Below are 26,043 nucleotides of genomic sequence, written 5' to 3'. Positions count from 1 at the left end.
CTTCCTGGGGTCATATCGCCATTGATTCAACAAACATTTTTAATGTACAAACAGGGAAGACTTTGAAGATTCACATGACAATCAAACTCCGACGTCGAATAACGTAGAGAAAAGATTCATTTTTTGTTGGTAAAAGGTTGAAATTATGTTGATAATAGTTGATTTTTTGTTGGTAAAAGGTTGAATTTATGTTGATAATGTTTGATTTTATGTTGATAACATTGGTTAGTTTAAACAATATTTATTCGTGTACCTGAAAAGTCGAAACGAAACAAAACTTACAGAAACGAAATCTACCGAAATACAATCCACCGAAACGAAACGAAACCTAACGAAAAAGATTGTATAACCGAACTCTTTTAATTGTAATAATCAAAAATGGTATCTCAGGCCCCTGTAAATATTATCACATATAAAAAGCATTCGCCTCCCCTTTGATGTAGTCGTTCAGGTTGACTGATACAAAGTTTTAAACGTTGGGAAATCCCTCCTCCTCTTTTCCAACGTACGAGGAGGGAGGATGTCGCCGGCGTTGGATCCGCCTATTCGCAAAAATATGTGTTTCAGCATTTTTTATTTATTTATTTTTTATTATTTTTTGCTCTGAAGACAAATGTATGTACATACATATGGATACTAGCTGTTGTTTTTCCAAGATAGACAAATAAATTGGTAAATGTTCATGAATATTTGAGTTTTGTTTAAACGCCGAACGGAAAACTGAACGGAAATTGTTATAATGTAGCAAAACTAACACCAAAAATCACACAAGTATGCCTTATTTTGATTGAAATCAACTATTAAGAATTTGTTCACAAGCGGTAAAACAATTTTATCTGAAAATTCTGCGACATAAATTGATTAAGCTAAGTTGGATATTTATGTAAAAGTTTTCAAATCGTTTTTCAATAATCTTGTAAAATTCATCATTTATGAAGATAGGGTGCTTTTTATTCAATAGAACATGACGACAACACGTATTGACACTCTTTGTCATGGCTTTACTTAATAAAAACATATTTTCAATTGAAGAACAATGTTCATATCAATACAACACATCAGTATGTATATCAAATAATGAAATATATGATGAAAGGTGAAGATAACGAACAGTGATCAATCTCATAACTCCTATAAGCAATACAAAATAAAGAGTTGGTCAAACACTGACCCCTGGACACACCAGAGGTGGGATCAGGTGCCTAGGAGGAGTAAGCATCCCCTGTCGACCGGTCACACCCGCCGTTAGCTCTATATCCTGATCAGGTAAACGGAGCCTACAACGACTTTGGTTAGTTATGTTCAATATGTTGTAGCATCAATAGTCCATCCTTATTTCAGTCAATCAATATGTTGTAGCATCAATAGTCCATCCTTATTTCAGTCAATCAATATGTTGTAGCATCAATAGTCCATCCTTATTTCACTCAATCAATATGTTATAGCATCAATAGTCCATCCTTATTTCAGTCAATCAATATGTTGTAGCATTTGTTTAATACAATATGCAGATGACACAGTTTTATTTTTGGATGGATCAGAAAAAAGTCTAAAAAGTGCTCTTGATCTCCTTTTTCAATTTTCAAAATTTTCAGGTTTAAAACCCAATATTTCCAAAACCAAATCAATTTGGATTGGTTCTAAGATTAATACTAAAGATACTTTTTGTAGTGATACTGGATTACAATGGACAACAGGACCATTCACAGTTTTAGGCATTACATATACTGTAAACCTTAAGAACATGGAAAAGCTTAATTTTGATAACAGGCTTACAGCTATCCAGAAAGAAATAACCCAATGGTCAAAAAGAAATATTTCTCCCATAGGAAAAATTACAGTGGTGAAAAGTTTGTTTCTATCAAAATTTACGCACTTGTTCATTTCGCTTCCCAAACCAAGTTTACAGTGGATAAAGCAACTTATAAAAGCTTTTTACAAATTTATATGGGGGAACAAAATGGAGAAAATTTCTAGAAAAACACTAGAATTAGATTTTGAAAATGGTGGGTGTAGAATGACCAATATAGAAACATTTATCAAGTCTCTCAAACTAACTTGGTTTAGGAGACTTTTTACAACTAATTCTACATGTAACTGGATAAGCTTATTTTCTGAAATTACTGGTTGTAACATTACAAAATTGTGTCATTTTGGACCTGTTTACTGTAAACAAAAAGCAAATTCCACTAGAAACTCTTTTTGGAAAGAAACTTTATTTTACTTCGCAGAATTTTTGGAAAGTTTTGAAATGAATAATTTTCACATTTTTATGGAACCCCTGTGGTATAATGATAAAATAAAGATTCAAAATAAATTCATATTTTGCAAGCAATTATATGACAAGGGGTTTCATATAATATCTGATTTATTAGATAAGCATGGTAACTTTATCAGCTACCAGAGTATCACAAATGATTACTCAATTCAGATTCCATTTACTACATATGAGGGATTAAAACAAGCTATTATGCACTCATGGCCTAATATCAAACTACTTATACATGATACAACTTTTCAACCATATCAACCTGAATTCATTAAAATTCTATGCAAATACAAAAAAGGTTCTAGGAATATTTATGACTATTTAATATCAAAATCACAGCATCGACCTATTTGTGAAAACAAATGGGATAATGATTTAAATTTGCAATTAGATTTAAATTGGAAACATGTATATACAAACATCAAATCTGTAACAAAAGATTCAGGACTGATATGGTTCAACTATAGAATCATTCATAGAATATTGGGTACTAACAAACTCCTACATATATCAAAAATTAAAAACTCTCCACTTTGTTCAATATGTGCACTAGAACCAGAAACATTTAAGCATATCTTTTTTTATTGTTCCTCTGTCTCTACACTATGGACAAAATTATCAGATTGGATTTTTCAAAAATCTGGTAAAAGAATGGGATTTAGTGTACAAACTGTTATTTTTGGTTTTCCAGAAAAAGAACACATGGTTTTAAACTTTATAATCCTCTTAGTAAAGAGATACATATTCCAATATTCAAGAAAGAACGTCAATATTGTTTTTGATGATGTTTTGAAATGTTTATATGATTACTACATTTTGGAAGAAAAACTTACAGAACAAATATTTTACAAAAAGAAATGGTCTAAATGGAAATGTCTTTTCAATTAATGATAACAGCATTTCTTCTTCTTTTTTTGAACAATAAGTACTAAAATATACATGCAATTGTCTATATCGCTTTCTTTAATCTGTATGAGAGTGTGAGTAAAAGGTGTATATGTATTTGTTGAAAATGATAAAAACAATAAAAAAAATAAATAAAAAAATATGTTGCAGCATCAATAGTCCATCCTTATTTCAGTCAATCAATATGTTGTAGCAACAATAGTCCATCCTTATTTCACTCAATCAATATGTTGTAGCATCAATAGTCCATCCTTATTTCAGTCAATCAATATGTTGTAGCATCAATAGTCCATCCTTATTTCAGTCAATCAATATGTTGTAGCAACAATAGTCCATCCTTATTTCACTCAATCAATATGTTGTAGCATCAATAGTCCATCCTTATTTCACTCAATTAATATGTTGTAGCAACAATAGTCCATCCTTATTTCACTCAATCAATATGTTGTAGCATCAATAGTCCATCCTTATTTCAGTCAATCAATATGTTGTAGCATCAATAGTCCATCCTTATTTCAGTCAATCAATATGTTGTAGCATCAATAGTCCATCCTTATTTCAGTCAATCAATATGTTGTAGCAACAATAGTCCATCCTTATTTCAGTCAATCAGTATGTTGTAGCATCAATAGTCCATCCTTATTTCAGTCAATCAATATGTTGTAGCATCAATAGTCCATCCTTATTTCACTCAATCAATATGTTGTAGCAACAATAGTCCATCCTTATTTCAGTCAATCAGTATGTTGTAGCATCAATAGTCCATCCTTATTTCAGTCAATCAATATGTTGTAGCATCAATAGTCCATCCTTATTTCAGTCAATCAATATGTTGTAGCATCAATAGTCCATCCTTATTTCAGTCAATCAAAATATAATTCACCCAATATTTATAATTAATCAATATTTCAATCCAACAATGTGTCAATCAAACGATATTTCAATCCACCAATGTGTCAATCAATATATCATTCAATCGTTTGAATCTGTCGATCAATCAATTGAATTGGAATTTCGTCAAAGGATTAGCAATTAGCGCTTGCGCACTATGTATATACAGGAATTAGAAAGGGGAAAGTGTCATAACATGTACTCGGGTAGTTTCTGTGGAAACGAGGGAGTTATTTATATTCGGTCTTTCCAATCCCCCTCGTTTCTGTCCAAGCCTTCATAAAGTATGTGGGAAATCCGTCGCGCTTCGATTTCAATTTATTTCAGCTTACATTTGATGTGAATCGTTCGTAAACTTACATAAATCAATTCATGAATGATTTTGCCGCAAGGGAATACAATTGAAACCATTCAATTCCACACTAATGCAACGATAATCGTCGTCATTTCAAACACTACATCCTTTCGCTATCAAATTCACCTCCATGATAAACAATGCCTTCAGCGCATGCGTCATTTCATTTTGTAAAACACCTAGAGGCCCATGAGGGGTGAAATGTCTTATTCTAGTAAATCGCACAAAAATCTAACTTTTTCAGTTCATTTTTTCATCACACGCATCGTATTTTTTGTGAATGGATATATTTTTCTGAAGATGAAAACACAGAAAACGATAAAGATAAAGAAGAAGTTGTTACATAAATTATTCTAAGTGTTTGGTGGAATGAAAAAATAAAAGAAAATGTAATCGCATGTCCGATATTGTCTGAAATTAATGCGCATATTGTAACTGCTGTGCTGTTTGTTTTGAAAATGTCATTGTTGTAACAAATCACCCCCACCCCCACCCCCACCCCCCCCAAAGTGTTGAAATATATGGGATTGAATAATATTTGATTGATCTCGATCATAATATCAGGCGCGGATCTTGATTTTCAAAAAAAGGGTGAACCAAAGGATTTGTTGAATGTTGTTGATACAATGTTCCACGATATGTGTTTTGTACAGTGCACTTATTTTATCGTACGCATGCAGTTTTATAAGTTAGTTACCGATCAAAACATCCTTTAAAACAGAATTTAAAATGACAAACGTATTTACAATGTTCATTGATAAATGTTCAATGTCTGACAAAAAACTGGATTTACTTAGTCTTCATCAACACACACACACACACACACACCCTTTAAAACAACATTTGATGATGTTGAAAATAATAATCAGTGTACATGAATATCAATGTCTGATTGCATAAACTTGCAATATTTTTTAAACCCTCCCCCATGAATATTTAAAATTAAATTTTGATCCGGCATTGATCATTTGACATTTTCCCTACAAGAGTTCAATTGATTCTTTTCGGATGCATGTGAATGAATCTCTTTGTTAGATAATTAATGTCCAGTTTGATATTAGGGGTAATAATTCATTAATGCCACTTCAGAAAGTATCTCCTTGCCCGAAACGTAAGTACATTTATATACGTGTTGAAATTCAAAGGACCTTTCTGCTTTGCAGTTGGTAACGGGTAAGGTGCAGCCGATGAAGAATTATAATTTCTGCGGGTTGGAAAATATCTTTATTGAATTCCGACAAGCATTCCATTTGGCATCAACTCAATCTACGACTGACCACTTCTGTTTCCAAGCGCTGACCTCTTGTTGGAGAAAAGTTATTTTCCCGTATAAATAATCTCTCTCTCGTTCTCTCTTTAAAAAATCAAAAGGGGAATGCAACCCCCTCCCCTGTTGAGATCCGTCGGTGGGCAATGAATGTTAAGTAGACTGAAATTAACCGCCTTTACTGATTTGCAGTTTAACAGTCTGTATAAACAGATAAAGTTCGTATGTCACAGGTTTGTTGTTCTGTCATAGATTCGTTGGTTTTCAATTCATAGTATGAAATTCCCTATGAGAAGAGGACCCCCTCCCAATAAAAAAGGGAAAGTATAATGAATAAATATAATAATAATAATAACCTATGAAAATAAAAATGAATGAATATAAAACGGGAAAAATAGACACATGAGATGCGGTTCCTTTAATATGATATCTAATCCCATTTCAGGAATGCAGTACACACTGCGCAAATGGTCTTTTAATATTTTTTATTCCCAATTACATTTTTACTTATTTTGTTTCCAGTAATTTATCATTTTCATATTCAGAAGAATAATATAAGTCCATTCACAGAAATGAAAGGCAATGCGTATGATGAGAAATAAACTGAAAAAGTTAGATTTTTGTGCGATTTACTAGAATAAGACAGTTCACCCCTCATGGGCCTCTAGGTGTTTTACAAAATGAAATGACGCATGCGCTGAAGGCATTGTTTATCATGGAGGTGAATTTGATAACAAAAGGATGTAGTGTTTGAAATGACGACGATTATCGTTGCATTAGTGTGGAATTGAATGATTTCAATTGTATTCCCTTGCGGCAAAATCATTCATGAATTGATTTATGTAAGTTTTCGAACGATTCACATCAAATGTAAGCTGAAATAAATTGAAATCGAAGCGCGACGGATTTCCCACATACTTTATGAAGGCTTGGACAGAAACGAGGGGGATAGGAAAGACCGAATATAAATAACCCCTCGTTTCCACAGAAACTAGTACTCGGGGTATAGTGTCAAAACCGTGCAATTCAATTGATTGCAAGAGTTATGTTTCTTTACCTAAACCATAGACATACAACAGGACTTACTCGTAGCGAGTGAAGTCGGATTAGTGAGCAAAGGGTAGAGAATGGAAAGAACACACAGAGTTTTAAAAATGCTCCACCCCCTCTTGTTGCAAAACTTCTTTAACACACGTGTATACACATACAATGCAGTGTATATTTACATTGTTCAGGGACTTTATGGTACATTTGTACATACAGACCCTGAAGCGTGCTACTACACCTCCAAAGCGTTTCGTTTCGTTCCGTGCAAACCGTTCACCGTTCCGTGCAGACTGTTCAGCGTTTCGTGCAAACCGTTCATCGTTCCGTGCAGACCGGTCAGCGTTTTGTGCAGACCGTTCACCGTTTCGTGCAAATCGTTTCGTGCAAGAATCGTTCCGTGCATGATCAAGTCACGCCCGGCCATGGAAACGTGCAGATCGTTCAAACCACGCCCTTAGAAACGTACAGACCGTGCACGTTGTTTCGGCATGGGATGTAGGACAGGTAAACATTGTTGGGAATTTGACCAATTACACAAAAAAGTTTTAAAAATTATAAAACCACCAGACAGAGCAAAATCCGATACCATTTTCTCACCCTTGGTAGTTTCTAGCAAGTGCAGACATGTATATCTCTGTCCTCGTTATCTTTTTATTTTATTTTATTTTTATTTATTTGTTTGGTTTTTTTTGTATATAGGAATAATTCATTTGTCTTGTTACATTTGTATGAAGTTTCTTTTTTTAATTCCAAGGTCCCCCCCTTCTTTTTTTTTTTACCGCAATAGAAGTCAGCTAATCCGGGTATTTGAAATTAGCATTCGTACAGAAGGTGTGAAAATCGGCGGGGGTAATTGAAATATGACAAAAGAGGTTTTTATATCTTTTGTCTCTCAAAAAATGAATGCAGTTTTCTATAGGTTTAAAATTGAGGCAAATGCAACAATCTAATCAAAATCGGATGTTAGATCCGCTCGCATATCTGTTGATCATTACTGTAGTTAGTCATTATTTGTTTTATCTATTCATTTATATGATTTATTTCTCAATCCATTTTATTCATATTTTGATTGTTTCTTTTTGTTTTGTATCTTCCTTTCTTATCCAAGGTGACAGGTTCTTATCGACAGTCAAGATGCACCCCCCTTCCGCCCGAGATTATGTTCCAGTCTTGCGAGAATTTTTAAAATCATTTTATCTGTTGTCATACACGTATGTAAAAATGTATAGGTTTATTAAAGATCTGTCTTTGAGAAGAGGCCTAGAATATATAAATTGCATACGTGTTTTAACGGCACTCAGATTGAATGTACAAAAATAGCGATACGGACGCGACTTTTTCGATGAATTCAATAGAACAATGAATAAATAAAGTTGAATAATAGATATTCCATGACGATACAATTCATGCATCTTTTTCCTTTATTTCCGAAGTTAAAAACTATTCATTTCCTTTTATTCCAACGTGTTCGTAAGTCATTAAACTATTCCTTGTTTAAACTAACCCCAGGATGAAACAAATAATGCCGAAAAAAATCAGAGCGTGCAGGTCATGCCTAGCGTTTCGTGCAGACCGTTCACAACCCTTTCCCCGCACAAAAATGTTCATGCCAAGAAATTCTTAGCAAAATCTCCGGTATAGAAAAACCGTTATAAATCAGTGACCGCAATTAAGAGATAAGCGACGGCTACTATTAATCAGCATGTAATATGGTCCTATTGAAGCCAACGAATTCAGACCGGACGGGATTTCTTGGCATGGTCATGATTTTTGTGTATTCAACTAAAAACACTCAAATAACCCCATACAAGCTTATTTGGTCAGTTTTGAAAATTAGTTTTGCACATTAATGGCAAAAATTACAAATTGTGAACACCCCCCCCCCCCTTGCACTTCATCACATATTTTGAATGAATCGTTAGAGAACGTTGTAATTTATCACTTGTTTAAATTGATGCCAATAACGCGCTAATGCCGAATAACGCTGTTGGAAATGCTCATTGTTACCCGTCTCGTCTGCCGACACCGCAAAAACAACATCCTACGCAGAATTTTCGAAAGCTTTTACCCGCAAACAAGACTACACTCAAATCCACATGTTTTTCACATGTGTGTAAACAGCCTGAGTGCACCTCAGGAAGTAGCCTCAGCTACCAACATCAAATAGTTCCTTTGTATACAACTGATTATTTCCGAAAATTACACAAAATTTTCTAATCAGGGGTACAAAAATTAAGAGAAAAGAAGAAGAGGAAATGAGAAGAATCGCGTAGGGGAAAAAAATCATTCTTTTAAATATATGGAACTACCATTGACCAAGTTCATTTTGATTGGACAATTACCGGTGTGATACCTTTACACATTACACGAACGATCCCGATGCCGGCATATTTTGTAGAATATTGAATATACCTTTCTGTCTGCAGAATGTGTATTGATACAGTAGTTCATATTTTTAAAATTATTTTTACTAACCCCCACCCCCCCCCCACCCCACCCTTTCAAATTTTCCGTTCCAAACTCGGCTATACCGTACTCGTTTACCATGCCAAGAAATTCTTAGCAAAATCTCCGGTATAGAAAAACCGTTATAAATCAGTGACCGCAATTAAGAGATAAGCGACGGCTACTATTAATCAGCATGTAATATGGCCCTATTGAAGCCAACGAATTCAGACCGGACGGGATTTCTTGGCATGTCAATCTTTCCTGGCGAGATTTTTCTTTAAATCATTTTATCTGTTTTCATACACGTACACATGTATATAAAATGTATAGGTTTATCCAACATCTGTCTTTGGGAAGAGGCCTGGAAAATACAAATTGCAAATGTATTTCAATGACACTCAGAATGAATGTACAAAAATAGCGAAACTGACGCGACCATTTCATATTCAGTTTCATGAATTTAATAGAGCATTGAACCAATAAAATTTGATTAATCAATATTCCTTGACGATACGATTTTGGCATATTTTTCTTTTATTTCCGAAATTAAAAAAAATCGTGTGTTTTCATTCCAACGTGTTCATACTAAGTCATTGATCTAATAAGCAAAAATGAAATATACCGCGTTGCACATGAGCAATCATTTTAAAATAAATCATTATCATTTCTTTCTCAACCTTTTTTAAATACATGTATCTAGAATACTGTAATTATATTGAAACTATTTGAACCAAATAATACCGAAAAAATCAAAGCGTGCAGGCCCCGGGCGCCTACCGATTCGTGCAGACCGTTCACAAAGCGTGCAAGCAACGCCTACAAAGTGGTCAGCGTTTCGTGTAAACCGTTCACCGTTCCGTGCAGACCGTTCAGCATTTCGTGCAAATCGTTCACCGTTCCATGCAGATCATTCAGCGTTTCGTGCAAACCGTTCATCGTTCTGTGCAAGAATCGTTTCGTACCGTTCCGTGCAAATGGTGTAGTAGTACGCTTCAGGATCTGTATCTTTAGCATTCAGCAATACGGTTATACAGGGAGTGTGTTATGTATAAAACAACGATCTCAGATAGTGATAATATTAAGTGAAAAAGATGAACATCTTGTGTTTGATTTATTATTCTTTAACTAACAGCGATTGGATGACCACAGCACTCCAATACTAAATAGTCAAAACCTTCTACCAGTTGATTCCTTATCTAATTATTGGTATCTTATTATTTAGATTGATAATGAGATGACCTTTTAATTCAATCATAAATTCTCTATTAGCCTTTTAGCTATTTCATATATTATGAAATAAATCTGTTAAGGAAGTTGGTTCCTGGGCTTTTGATCACAACTGCGCAGGATGCTACAACTAAGTAATTACTGGTTCAATACTGATGCCATTGGTGCAATTATACTACACATCTATTATTGAACCCTATCCAGTTAAAAAATATATAAATCAATTCACATTTTGAAAGGGTTTAACAGGGACTATATTTTTGTGGCGGAGGATTGATTAATCAAACAGTTCTAAATCTGCATAATTACAGTTTCTGTTTCATCAAATATATCTCCTATTTTCATACTCCTAAACGTGTATTTCAGTTTTACAATTTATAACAAGTATTTGAGTCTTGGAACTAGTTCAAATGTTATAATTTATTAATTTGGTTGATATATTTTTCCAAACAGGTGTTCTGTTATTAAAAGAGTTTAAATTAATTTACTCGAAATTTTGTATAAAAATTCAGTATTTTCACCAATAATTAATTTTTTTTTTAATCTTTAATCCCCACTTCTTTTTTTTTTTAGTTAATTATGTGAAATTTGAGAAACAGACATTGCCCTTTTAAACTCTCAAGTTTGACATCATGAATTTTTTGGCATCTCAAATGCAAAAATGTCACTATTCGTTTCCATTTTACTTGTATTAAACTTTTTATTGATCAGTTTTGTTAGAAGATGATCAAGTATCTATTTTATGTGTTGATTTATTTGTGTTACTTATGTTGTGTTGACATCAACAGACAAATCAAGTTTAATTGAATAAATCTTTCAGTGTAAAACGGTCATGTTTAGAACACTGTAGCTCAATAACAAGCACATCGTCGCAAGCCATGGCTGAAACGTACGCTCCTCATCCCTTTCAAGAGTGAAAGGGAAGAGGAACGTACATTTCAGCCGTGGCTTGCGACGATGTAACAAGCATTGCAACCTCAGTTTTTCTTTTTAATTTCCCAATTCTCCTAATTCAATGTAGACATTAAAAATACACTTCCCCCAAAAAAATACATTACTCCAAACCTCAGGAAGTCAGGTGTGAACCTCTTTAATTCCTCTTACTGGGGTCATTAACTTCATCTTGGTGCATGTGTATACATTGGTTGTTTCACCCGTTGTTAGGTTATAGGGTTAGACAGTCGCTGTTAGTTAAACAATAAAATCAACACAAGATGTTCATCTTGTTCACTTAGTAAGATCACGATTTGTCGTTATTTTATACATACCACACTCCCCGTATGACCGAAACCCTACGTTTTCAGTTCGGCGTTTTAACAAAACTCATATATTCATGAACACTAAAACTAAAGTCTTGCACCAATTTATTTGTCTATCTTCTAAAACCAACAACACACACACACACACATATATATATATTTGTCTTTAGAGCAAAAAATACTATAAGACGTATTTTTGCCCAAAGGCGGATCCGACGCCGGCTACCCTCACCCCCATACGTTGGGAAAGAGGGAGGGGGGTTTCCAACGTTTAAAACTATGTATCAGTCAACCCGAAAGACTACATCAATTTTAGGGAGGTGAATTTCATTTATATGTGGTAACTTTCACAGGGGCCTAAGATGACATTCTTAATTACTATAATTTAAAAAATTCAGTTATACAATCTGTTTCGTTACGGTAGATTTCGTTTCGTTTCGCATCTAACAAATACTCTACTTAGTCCATGCATTTATTATAATATGTACAGTGTAATTACAAAATGCAAATAACAACAGAGATCGATTGGAAAGCAAGTCGTGCAATGCCTTATGTAAATCCGCTCCCAGGATATATAGTTATATTATAATAATATGATAATAGGTTAAATTTATGTCGATAACAGGTCAAATACTCCATTCACTTTATTGTGAAATAGAGCGGGCACCTGTTAGATCGCTGTACGTATGGGTATCCCAATTCGAAATCGAACCTACTTTTTATAATCTTTTCTGTCCTTGTATTGATTAATTATAAGATAAGTTAATACTGATGCAATTACATTTCATTTATTCTCGAAAAGACAACTTTTATTGACAATATTTCACTGCTCAAGATCATCACACTATCCCACGTGACCAAGTGCATTCGATGATATATGTAGAGGAAATATTGTTCAGGTAGGTCTTCCTACTCTTCAATGAGTGTTGAACACACATCCACAAATGAGATTCCTGAATAAAGATGAAATGAAACTTACTAATAAACTCAAACGAATTCATTTTATCAGCCTTATTAATGGAGTTCTTTTGTTTCAATCGAATATCACGTGACTGTCACAAAGTACATAAAACTATACCTTTCAATTTGCTTGGTAGAATGGGTCGGGTATTTTCAAACGTATACGTGCCTTCACACAAAGACCTGTAATTACAGTTGTAAATATGTCACAATTTAAAAAGGATGACTTGATTAGATTTTGTTAATAAATATGATCACCACATTGACAAGGCCATGCTAAAAAAAACATTATAATCGCCGCGGTGGCCTAGAGGTAGAGCGTTCGCCCCGCATGTGGTAGGTCGGGGTTCGAATCCCAGTCGCGACAGACCTAGGAAAGGGACTTCAGTTGTTAGAACTTGTTCCCAATTCTTTTGATTTGATCAATAAAATATTTTCTAAAAAAAAAAAAAAGACAAGACAAAGTGATTGACAAACCCAAGTCGTTTGAACAGGGAGTGACTGTTCCATCGCCAAACGCCCGGCATCAGGTGTGAATGTCACGGGTCCTCGGAGATCACCATAACAAGAGGTCAATGGGCCAAATCGCTCACCTGAGTCACCTTGGCTCATATTTAAGGATTTTTCCTATATATTCTCATATAATACTTTGATCCCTATTGTGACCCGAACCTACTCCCGGGATCACGATTTTTACAAAATTGAATCTGCATTAAGTCAGAAAGCTTTCGTATAAATGTAAACTTTCCTGGCCTAGTGATTTTTCAGAAGGTTTTTAATGATTTTCCCTATATATTTGTATGTAAAATTTTGATCCCCTACTGTGGCCCCATCTTACCCCCAGAAACCATGATTTGTTGAATCTGCACTATGTAAGGAATCTTTCATGTAAATTTCTGTTCTTCTGGCCCAGTGGTTCTTGAGAAGATTTTTAAAGATTTTTCCTATATATTTGTATCTAAAACTTTGGTCCCCTTTTGTCACCCCATCCAACCCCTAGGGTCCATGACTTTCATAAACTTGAATATCCACTATGTCAGGAAGCTTTCGTCTACATTTCGGCTCTTCTGGTTCAGTGGTTCTTCAGAAGATTTTTAAATGACCCCACGGGCCACCCTATTTTGCATTTTTGTGATTATCTCCCATTTGAAGGGGGCATGGCCCTTCTTTGAACAAACTTGAAAGCCCTTCACCAAAGAACGCTTTTGGCCAAGTTTGCTTATAATTGGCCCAATGGTTCTGGAGAAGAAGTCGAAAATGTAAAAAGTTTACAAACAGACGGACAGGCAATCAGGTGAGCTAAAAACGGATGCGCCCCATGTCATTGTAGTTGTGGCACGGTAAAGAACCCTCAAAGCGCCGAGCATAAGCCTAAATTTGAAGCCCTTCAGCAGTATTGGTGACGTCTCCATATGAGTGAAAAATTCTCGAGAGGGACGTTAAACAAGATACAATCAATTAATCAAGAAAAAATCAAACGATCCGCTCCCGAATCTATCGTAGAAAAACATTTGATATTAAAGGGTATCGTTTTATCTTAGTTCAAGTTATGGCAAATGATATTGGTACATTCCAAATAAATTGTTCAACTAACATAACGATATTGTTGTCATTTAATTTCTTTTCGTTTAAAATGTCCTTTTATGAATAAATGTTTAGATATTCGGGTTGACAGCTCGATGAAATTTCATAGAAGCAGTGTGTAGATGGGATATTATCATGAAGTCCAGAGGTGATGTCCCGCGGGAATTTGTAAGGAGATACTCTACATCGTGATAATGGCTGACTTCCTTTTAGCAGTTTAATGCCTAGACGAGTAGCTCAGTAGGTTAGCACGTCGACTATTGACGTACATCTCGGGTTCAAATCCAGTAGGGGTTTTAAATTTTTATCAGATTGCTTTCTTTTTGACTAAATAAAGTAAATTTGAAAGTTTTCAAATTCAAAATAGTGTTGTAAATTCTTTTTGACTAAATAAAGTAAATTTGAAAGTTTTCAAATTCAAAATAGTGTTGTAAATCCCCTCTACTTTTTATCCATATCAAATATCTCCGGTGTAGCATACCTCCTTATAACAGTACAATTTCTCTGGTGTAGCATACCTCCTTATAACAGTAGAATTTTGTGACGTTACGAATGAAATGTAAGATCAGTTCTTTTTACTTGTATGACGCGCACTTGTCAATTTGTACATAGTCATGCTTAATACCCCCCTCCCCCCCCCTTTAGGCTAAAGGTTTGATAACAATGTGGACTTTAAATCTATTGAAGCATAAGATAACACGTACTTAGGTAGTGTATACAGGGTCGATCTCGTCACGTACAGGTATTTAAAACACGGGACAACACTGAAGGTCGAAAGAACAGGGAAGCCATGTTAGATTTACAGGTGAGACAAAATTATTACTATTAAATACACATCGCAGTGCCACCAAATCATTATAATTGTATAAGGTATATGTTTGGTCAGAATTATTAATGAAACAGGTTTGATGACACTGGTCATTTTAACGCGAATTTTACAAATTTGGGGGGGGGGGGGGTGATGTCGCAAAAGGTACTATTGTAACATACGTACATATAAATCTATGACGATAATATACATGTAATATTTTGCAGTTCCCATCTAAATGATTTATATCCAATGTTTATTTCTAAACGATTTATATCCAATGTTCATTTCATGTCCTGCAATTGAACACTGACACTAAAATATAATATTCATTTCTTTATTGACAGTGAACTACTCATGTGACCCAGACACCAGACATGCTGCACCCCCGGCGCAGTGCCCAGGAGGTCCTACTGTGCGACTCCTGTGAAACTGCCCCCCTACAGAGTCACTGTGAACGTTGTAATATAAATCTCTGTACTAACTGTGTAGGAAAACATCTCTTGGATTCGTCTAGAAAACACCGCGTCATACCGTTCATAGAGAGAAGTTCTACTCCCAACTACCCAAAATGTCCAAGCCACCCTGACAAACAATGTGAACTTCACTGTGAGAAATGCGACCTTCCCGTCTGTTCTACCTGCGCCTTATTTGGTAAACATAAAGGTCACGATATATCAGATATTCAGAAAAAACTCAGCGCTAAAACACAAGATTTACGAAAAGATTTGGAAGAACTGGAGACCAGAATTTTCCCTCGATATGAAGAAATCGTTTCCAATGTCCAAACTGAGAAAGCCGAGTTAGAAACGAAGTACGGGAAACTGACCACAGCTGCCGACCAACATGGAGAAGTCTTACACCGTGAGATCACCGCCATTGTCAACAAACGGAAATCCGACATTGCGGAGATGAAAACTAAACATCTAGCTGCCTTAAATAAAAACACAGATGAAATCACACACAGTATTACTGAACTCAAACAAATCATTCTAAATCTGAAGGCAATATTGGAATCCAATGACGTCTCCCTAATCTCTACCTACAAATCTAGGAATGCCGAGTTCAGGAGATTACCCCCAAAAGTCCAAGCTACATTACCAAGTTTGTCAGCTCAGAAAATAAACACAGAACAGCTCCGTGAAATGTTTGGTTCTCTGTCGCCATTATCCATTAACACAGAAGAACAAGGCTACATAATGAAGTCAGCAGAAGCTGTATCGTCTCCTCCAGTGAAGCCACTGCTTAATGAACCGCGCGTCACCGCCGCCATAGACACTGGATATGAATACATACTATACGGTGTTAGCTGTGTCAGTGAAGAACAAGTCTGGACATGCTGGAGTAACGCAATCATGAAGCTCCTCAACCTCCAGAGTAAACTACTGACATCAATACAAACCAAGTCAGGGAACAAACCAGGGGACATAGCAGTGACACGGGACGGAGATCTTGTTTATACTGACTATAGTGATAAGACTATAAACCGGGTCAAGAATAAAAAGATACAGACCGTGATCACACTACAGGGGTGGAGACCTCGCGGTGTCTGCCGTACCGCCTCTGATGATCTCCTGGTTACCATGATCAGTGATGATAACAAACAATCCAAAGTCGTGCGTTACTCCGGCTCCACAGAGAAACAAAGCATTCAGTTTGATGATCAGGGTCGTCCTCTCTATTCATCTGCTCGTCGCATCAGTGAGAACAGGAACCTGGATATCTGTGTGGTTGACTGGGGAGTTGATGCAGTAGTGGTGGTCAATCAGTCAGGAAAACTCCGATTTAGATACACTGGTCATCCCTCTAATACCGAGCAATCATTTGATCCATACGGTATCACTACAGACAGCCAGAGTCACATCCTGACAGCAGACTTTAGAAATCACCGTATCCACATCCTAGATCAGGACGGACAGTTCCTCCGTTACATTCACTGTGATTTAGAGTATCCATTAGGTTTATGTGTGGACATCAGAGACAACCTCTTTGTGGCTGAGAGTGGCACTGCTAAAGTGAAGAAAATCCAATATCTATAAACACAGTGTTAATTACACATCTCTACACAGTGTTAATTACACATCTCAACAGTGTTAATGACAGATCCAAACACGGTGTTAATTATAGATCTAAGCAGGGTGTTAATTACAGATATAAACACCATGTTAATTACCTAGCTATTTAAACCTACAGGTACATGTACTTAAAGTAGCTATTTCTACTTTCTTTTACCTGTTTTTGAAAATATAAATAAATAATGATTAAGGAGTATCTTTTAAACAAGTCAGTCGTTTTATGTAGCATGTTGTGCATGTGCACGGCAAAATTCGGAGTGTAAATTTGAATATTTTATGAGGGTGGAGAATGCAGAGGAAATGCATGAAAATTCGCCCCAAAAACCTTTAATGTAAAAATGCATAAAGGTAGACTTTAAAATTAATACAGATTTGTAAGACATTTTACGCTTTTTATCACGTAGTTTTGATCCTAAGCTCATAAAAAATGGAACTGGGTGTTGTTATTGATGCAAATTTGAAAGGTTAGAAAGTAAAAAAAAAATTGTCCAATATTTTTGTGGTATTCATCGTCAGTGTAAGTGAATCAAGATATTTGGTACACGCCTTATTGAGCCGTTCCTGCGTTTGACCACGAAATGCAAGTAAAGGAAAAAGTAGGTAAAAATAGTCTTTGGACTGGACCTTTTTAAAACTGTAAGTAATTACAACTATGTGATGCTTACAAAAGTGTGTATGCTGTGTAATTAACATGTGTATTGATAAAGTTATATTTATCTTAGGCCTATATTGAACATTATTCTGTTTGTCAAGTTTTAAACTACAGTGTATATCTTTTGATATTTGTATTATGTTTCAATGTATATATTATAGATAAACATTCATAGAATACCATCTTACATTATGACTGAGTACTTACTTAGCTGTGTAGTACAATCTCTCACCAGAGGGCGTATTACGCTACGCGACAACACCTCTGTCAACGTCTAAATGTCAAGATTCTTGGCAAAACTTATTTCTACCTATTGCATTATAAAGTATGATTTTACAAGTTTTAGTGTTAAGCTTAAAATCTTACAGTAAGTTCACAAAAACAACGAATTCCATGATTATTCTAGTATTATTGGATGAATGAATATTTATATAAAACCTTTTAATTCGCTCAGGTGTCTCATATTTACCAGCTTCTGCGTTTATAAAATTCAGACAAGTGTTTGATTTGCTTAGATATGATCATTACAGTTTGATATGCTAAGTTAGTTTTAGTACGTTTTGATATGATTTTTAGACGTTGACAGAGGTATTAGTGGAGTGTAGCGGGAACGATAACTCTGGGTAGAGATTGTGTGTAGTACAGTAACAGAGTGTGACCCCCAAACATCCAGTCTTCTGATCCAAGGTCACAGTCTTCTGTTTACCATCAATGACGTCACAACACGTATCTCCACAGTCCTACAAAATCAACACAGACAGATAGAAATCTTATCAAACTCAATTTCCAAGAATATTGTATTAATTTACCTCAACAAAGTACAGCCTTCATTTTGCCTATCTGAACAATTCTGCACAGAATGCTGCACTTATTAGTGGTAAAACTATGATTTATCATCAGATTTTGTAAATTGATTAGCTCACCGGGACGATTTCCAGACCACAGGGGCTCAGTTGTCAGATACTGAAGTTTTGTATTATTTGTTCCCGAATAATAAATTAAAGTTTTGCATGATTTGTGTCCGGATAATAGATTATATAAATAAATACCACCACCAAAATCCGGGTTTTTTTTTAGGTTTTAAAAAAGGTGTATCATGTGTACATATTTAATGTACACATGATACACCTTTTTTAAAACCTCGGGGAAAAAAGGATTTTGGTGGTGGATTTTATTTATATAATCTATTATTCGGACACAAATCATGCAAAACTGCAATATCTGACAACCGAGCCCCTGTGCTTCAAATTTAGGCCTATGCTCAGCGCTTACGGTCATTGAGCAGTGAGGGTTCTTTAGCGTGCCACACCTACTGTGACACGGGACATCAGTTTCTAAGGTCATCTCCGAGGACCCGTGACATTCCATCTGATGCCGAACGTTTGGCGATAGAATTGTCACTACCTGTTTTAACAACTTAGGTCTGTCGCGGCCAAGATTCGAACCCCGACCTTCCACATGTGGGGCGAACGCTTTCCCTCTAGACCACAGATGCATTATAAGGGAACATTCATTTGGTACCGAGACTTTCTATCTAGTGACCTTGACATTTGACCTACTTTTTGAAAACATTAACCTGGGCTACATCTTTTGAATCAAAGGGGATAGGGTTTTGATATTCACATATAGATACTTCATGAAGAGACATTTGTTTGGGTACCTTGACATTTGACCTTGTAAACTTGACCTTCGACTTTGACCTACTTTTCAAAAACTTTATACTTTGTTATATCTTTTGAACCAAAAGTAAAATGGCTTTGATATTTCATATTTACATGTCTCATGACCAAGCCTTAGATATAGTATCAAAACCTATTGACCTTGGACTTTGGCCTAATTTTCAAAAACTTTAACCTTTTGAACTAATGGGGGTGGTGGTGAAGTAGAGTCGTGCTTCCGACGAGCTATGTTATATTCTGACATATTTTGTTTTTGTATTTCTGACTGATGAATAATCTACAAGAATTAACAATTCAATGGAAAACAAAGTTATTCTCAGATTCAAATAAAAAAAAAATTCCCTGCTTGTGGGACTAACCAGTCACTTATCTGACCATCAATGAATTTTGTGGAATGGTCAGAGCGTTATGAAGAATAAGTCCAGGAGACTGGCTTTGGTGTGGGTCCTGCGATTTGGGAAGAACTATACATCCAATCGTCTCCTCGCACCATACTTTGATTTTCATGTACTCGAGTTCAACCAGAATCTCTCAGATCTATCAAAAGAAATGTTTTATCATATGATATCAGATAAATTCCTAAAAGAACAGGGTTCCTTGTATTTAAATGAAAAAATCAACAGCATAATTATTTGGAACCACAAAAAAATTATTTGAAAAATAAAAACGAATATATGAATAAATCGTCATTTTGATTCAGATTTTTGACAAAGAAACACCTTTTTAAAGTGGATCAAAATAGGGAGTGGCAAAGTGGGGGGTGGGGGTGGGGGTGGGGGTAAACACTTATACACCCTCTAAATCCGGCACTGCCTGAAATAGTTAGTTTTAGCTCACCTGAGCTAACAAGTTAGCTTTTTTTGATCACCTTTTGTCTCTCATTTGTCTGTGAACTTTGCACATTTTCACCTTCTCCAGAACCATTGGACCAATATCAATCAAACTTGGTAAGTTGATATAAATTATCCTTTGTGTAAAGGGGCTTCAGGTTGGGTCAAATGAAGAGCCATACCATCTATAAAGGGGAAAGAATCACGAAATGCAAAAATAGGGTGGGGGCATTTAAAAATCTTCTCAAGAATCGCTGGACATGTTGAAATTTACGTGAAAGTTTCCCGGAGACAGTGCAAATTCAAGCTTAATCAAACATGGCCCTGGAGTTAGGGTGGGGCTACAATAGAGGATCAAAGTTTTACATGCATGTAGGGGCGCAAATAATTCAAAATGTCTTCAGTTATTTGCGTTTACATTAATTAGGCGCTTCAGTACAAGATTAAGAGGATGTTCATGGAACAAAATGAGGCCTTTTTCAACCCCCCCCCCCCCGCTTGAGAACTTTTTTGCGGCGATAATTTCTCTGAAATGTGCAGATTCCTTTCTATCTCATCCCTCTTTCGATTTATGGAATCGTTTCACGCTTTTTGAAAGCTTTAGAGATTGGCCTTCCACCGACTCATTTTATCATAAAGGTCTATAGACAGGGAATGCACACATTTCAGAGAAATTATCAATTTGATTGGGGGGGTTAATCAGTATCCATATTTCAGCAATCTGATTAAAATAATATCTTAGATCCACTCCGTTATGTAGCTACATAAAGATCTGAAGACATCCCGTATGATCTTTGTGTAGCGACATAGCAATAAGTTAAAGGAGCTGAGCGGATAAAACATCTTATTTTAATCAGATTGCATCAGATCCTCCTAGGCACCTGATCCCACCTCTGTTGTGTCCAGGGGTCCGTGTTTGCCCAACTCTCTATTTTGCATTGCTTGTAGGAGTTATGAGATTGATCACTGTTCGTTATCTTCACCTTTCATACTTCAGTGCCTGTGATCTCGACGGTACAGCATGAATTAGCTAGACTAGAAGTTCTCTCATTTAAACCATATTCTGCAGTAAATAAAATTCTGACGTAATCCAGTAATTAATTTATGATAACTTACCTAATAGTACATTACCTGACAATCACTAAGTACTGTCCTCCGACGCAAGTCCATTGTCTGACAGGATGAAAGTGTCGTCTGATCAATCAAGAAAGACAACCTTTCTATTTCTGTGACGTAGTAAACAGCAAAAACTGTAGGAGTTATATTTCTTGATGCATACCCTGATAGGATACCAATCCAGGTGCGGATCCAGAAATTGAAGTTAGGGGCATAACTTCACGAGGCAAGGGTCTGTCTTAAGGCTTTCAGTGGGTCCAGGGCGAAGCCCTGTTGGGGCCTAAGGATTGAAGCCTTGCTGCAGCCCAGGGGGCGAAGCCCCCGCAAGCTCCTGTGGTCATTTAAAATCACAAAACTTCTTACAACTAAGGTCATACATATTTTATTTCTGTCTTATACCAAAATATGAGCGTAACTACGCCAAAACTAATCATGCAAGATTTAGCGTCTGTGTATATACAGTGTGTACTTAATTTGACTCATTCAGGGATTTATTGGTGAAGAATTATCAAAGAAGATTATGTACAGTGCTTTAAGATTAAAATTTGAATTTGTGAAATGGGCCACTGGATTTTAATGGGCTTGAAATATGCTTTCTATATAGTCAAAATGGCTATTTTGTGTTATTTTAATGAGATGAAATTGATAAAATGATACAGATTAAAAAAAAAAACTGGAATGAAATGGAAGCCCTCTCAATATATCACGTGTAGTTTACAGTTCATATAGCCTGTAGTAAATGTTCTTTAAAAAAAAATGAAATTTCTTTCCTTATAAGCTGTCCTACTGATATGCTTTATGGGCCTAAAATAATAAACTTATCTAATAAGTAAGCTGAAAACAGAAAAAAAAATTCATGTTTTTGCTGGGTTTTTTTTTTTTTTTTTTTTATTACTGGTTTTTTGTAAACAACACACCATGATTTTACATAGATTTTCTATATTTAAAAAAAATCCTTTTAACTGAAAGCACCCCAGCAGTATATTATAAAGAAAATACTTCATGTTAAATAAATTTGGTGATAAGTATTGTAAATTTCTTTTTCTTCAATTATCTTCACCTTCAATCATTTTGTTATACATTCATGTACTATATTCATTTTATTTTGTCATAACTGACCTTTGCCCTATGGAAAGGGCTTATATAGGCATTGTATCTGCTGCATATTCCTATTTATGTATGTATTTTCTATATACACATGAATATTTATTGATTGTATCTAGCTTAACGTCTCGCTCGAGATTTTTCAAGGTGAAGGGCTTCAAAGTTAGACCTATGCTCGGCGTTTACGGCCATTGAGCAGTGAGGGTTCCTTATCGTGCAACACCTACTGTGACACGGGACAACCGTTTTTAAGGTTATCTCCGAAGACCTGTGAAATTCGCACCTGATGCCGAACGTTTGGCGATGGAACTGTCACTACCTGTTTTAACGACTTAGGTCTGTCGCGGTCGGTATTTTAACCCCGGACTTCCGCATGCGGGGCGAACGCTCTAACCTTTCGGCCACCGTGGCGGTACATGTATTTGTTGAAATGGGAAAAAATTGAAAATAAGAATTCATATAATTAGGACATGAATACTCCGCCCGATCTGACCTTTCTAATGCAATATGAAAATAATGGACCCATGAGTCACTTTGGCCCATATATAAAAACTTCCCCTACATACATGTATTTGCATGTAAAATTTTGATCCCCTATTGTGACCCCAACCTACCCCCGTGGGCCATGGTTTTTACAAACATGAATCTGTACTATGTCAGAAAGCTGCCATGGAAAATTGAACTTCTCTGGACTAATGTTTTTTGAGAGGATTTTTAAAGATTTTTCCTATATATTTTCATGTAAAAAGCTGATTGTCTATTGTGGCGCTACTCTATCCCAAAGGCCATGAATTTAGCAAACTTGAATCTGCACAATATCAGGAAGCTTCCATATGAATTTGAGCTTTTCTGGCCCAGTGGTTCTTAAGAGGAAGATTTCTAAATGACTCCTCCCTATTGTTGTTTTTTTTGTGTAAATATCTCTCTTTTGAAGGGGAGATAACCCTTCATGTAAACAAATTTAAATTCCTTTCATCCAGGGATAATTTCTACCAAGTTTCGATGAAATTAGCCTGCTGGTTCTAGAGAAGAAAAATTCTAAAATTTGTCAGTGTTATTTCACTATTTCTCTATAATTATTTCCCCTTCGAGAAGGACATTGTCCCTCATTTGAACAAAGTTGAATCCCCTACATAATAATTATAATGAATAAACACGGACCCCTGGATATACAAGAGGTGAGATCAGGTACCTAGGAGGAGTAAGCATCCCCTGTTGACCGATCACACCCGCCGTGAGCCCTATATCTTGATCATGTAAAAGGAGTTATCCGTAGTCAAAATCAGTGTACCAAGAACGGCTTAACAATCGCTATTAAACACGTCAGACAGCATTTAACCCAAACATAGGTCGTATTTACAAATTAGATCATTATATCGACCATGGAATTTGCGAAATGCTTACTTTAAACGCGATTGTTTATTGATCCTATCATGATATCCTATTTAGTATGATATGTAAAAACTCCCTGACTAGCGGGATCGGCAAATTAAAAACAACTGAAACGTCAGTCCAGATCTCGATATATTTCCTCAAAAGCCGGTATAGGTACATCTGTAATTATATACATGTAAAACTTATACGGTACCAATTTTGATGCACCAGATGCGCATTTCGACAAATAATGTCTCTTCAGTGATGCTTAACCGAAATGTTTGAAATCCGAAATAACAATGAAGTTTTAGAGCTATTATAGCCAAAAACAGCGTGCCAAAAAAGTCGAGTCAAATTCGTCTAAGGATAAGAGCTATGCATAAGGGAGATAATACTTAATTTTGAAATACATATATATCTATACATATGATTATATTATCAATCATTCATTCCTGAACATTTGATTTAAAAGTGCTCGAATTAATTTCTTAAAAATAAACAACTGTACTCTATTCAATTTCAAAAGTTCATTCATAGATGCATCATGCTCGGATCTGGGGTGGGGCGGGGGGGGAGGGGAGATTGCAAAGTATATGTACATGTATCATCGAGATTTATGAGTGATTGCATTTGTGCGCTCAGTAATGTGGAAAGAACAAAATTATCGTTGAATGATTTTGTACAAAAGGTTATCAAAGGAATACATACTGGAACAACCTGTTTGATATCTGTTTTATATTCTTCTTTACATTTACAATTCACATAATAGATTACATTGATTGTTTTTGTAACAAATCATTAACATCCGATACTTAACCATAGGTTGGGATTCAATGTAGATGTATTAATATTTATACTTTTCACTTTTTTCCGACAGTGTAAACCTTTGATTATATACTATTACATAAAGTCATTGGCTTAATCACAAAATACATGGGATAAACTGGACTAACAGGCCACCTAGAGGCTATTACAAAGGTGGATGATCTTAAAGGAAAGACAGCTACAAATATTGAGGTCAAGGTCACAAAAGATCGTCCATCTCTAAATCTGTATGCTATCATTATGACATGATTTGGCCAAAAAAATTCCATAGCGACCTTCCATTTTTTTATGCAAATGTAGTTAATTGAATATAAAGTAATATTAGTCTAGTTTGTATGGAATGAGATGAAGTTTATAGAAATATGGGGTACTTTCTGAATAATCAACTTAATTGATTTTTCATACAAATTACTTCTTTCCGAATCCCATGATGCAAACAAACTAGACACTTACTCCTTAGATGTATTAAATATGTTAAAGCATCCTTTTCAGATCAAAAACCACAAATCTACAATTTGTTGAATTATCTTCAATTAGATTAAGGTTTGTTCAGTCCATTTCAATATATCTACATGTCCAATGGTTTTGTCTTCGATATCTTTACCGATTGAAATGATAGCCATTTCCGCATGAATGTGAAAAAGATTTGCGTATGAATCTTGCTAAATATAGTATGACTATTCTTATGACTGGGAGTTCCAACAAAAATGAAAAGTAGAATTATAAAACAAAATTAAGCGACCCTGGTGAATGTTGTAGCCCATGGAATTTTTGTTGACTTCGTCTGTATTTTGGCTGAGAGGAGTAATCCATGGCTTTTTGTTGGTGCCTCTTGTTAGATCAGGGTACTTCTTTCAGGTCACCTGAGCTAGAAATTCCTCCATTATCATTTTTTTTTAAATTCCTTCTCATAATACACGTGACCAATTTCAACCAAATTTATCACAAAGCTTCAAGTTTATTCAAATAAGTGTCATGTTCCTCTCGAAGGTTTAAAGAAATCTCTTTAAAAAGAATGAAGATAATGAACAGTGACTAATCTTACAGGACTATGAACCAGAAATGTCAAAACTTGTGTGGAAGATTCTTTATATAATTAAAAGTCAGAATTATTTAATCTCCCGGGGCCAAGGTAGGTAAAAATAGGGGTTCAACGATTAACATTGGAATATACATACATATAACATCACTGAAAGACAAAGAGAGTGCAATTTGTCAAATTGATATGAAAACACTTTATTACATCCCCTCTCACAGTACAAGATTTGTTTAAACTTCCTCTCCGGTGACCTTGCCCTTTCACCTATTTCATTAAAACTATATTGGAACCAGTGTTTTTATTTATTATCCCATCCCTGGTGTTTCCA

General features: G+C 35.4%; 1 protein-coding gene and 1 long non-coding RNA gene across 2 annotated transcripts; one reads left to right on the top strand and one right to left on the bottom strand.

Moving 5' to 3' along the window:
• Positions 1 to 12,500: 12,500 nt before the first annotated feature.
• Positions 12,501 to 16,669, bottom strand: LOC130050280 (uncharacterized). The gene is made up of 3 exons (XR_008798714.1): positions 16,535 to 16,669; positions 12,748 to 12,812; positions 12,501 to 12,622 (listed from the first exon to the last, which is right to left on the bottom strand). It is a non-coding gene; the product is annotated as an uncharacterized LOC130050280 (long non-coding RNA).
• LOC130050276 (uncharacterized) lies at positions 14,934 to 17,933 on the top strand. The gene is made up of 2 exons (XM_056149874.1): positions 14,934 to 15,018; positions 15,369 to 17,933. Exon 2 carries the CDS (start codon positions 15,399 to 15,401, stop codon positions 17,058 to 17,060), a length of 1,662 nt encoding a protein of 553 aa, XP_056005849.1. The 5' UTR covers positions 14,934 to 15,018; positions 15,369 to 15,398; the 3' UTR covers positions 17,061 to 17,933.
• The last annotated feature ends 8,110 nt before the right edge of the window (positions 17,934 to 26,043 follow it).

The sequence above is a fragment of the Ostrea edulis genome, chromosome 9 (assembly GCF_947568905.1).
Source record: "Ostrea edulis chromosome 9, xbOstEdul1.1, whole genome shotgun sequence".
Classification (NCBI taxonomy): Eukaryota; Metazoa; Mollusca; class Bivalvia; order Ostreida; family Ostreidae; genus Ostrea; species Ostrea edulis.
The sequence above is the reverse complement of the archived record's forward strand: the minus strand, read 5'-3'. Positions and strand labels throughout refer to the sequence as shown.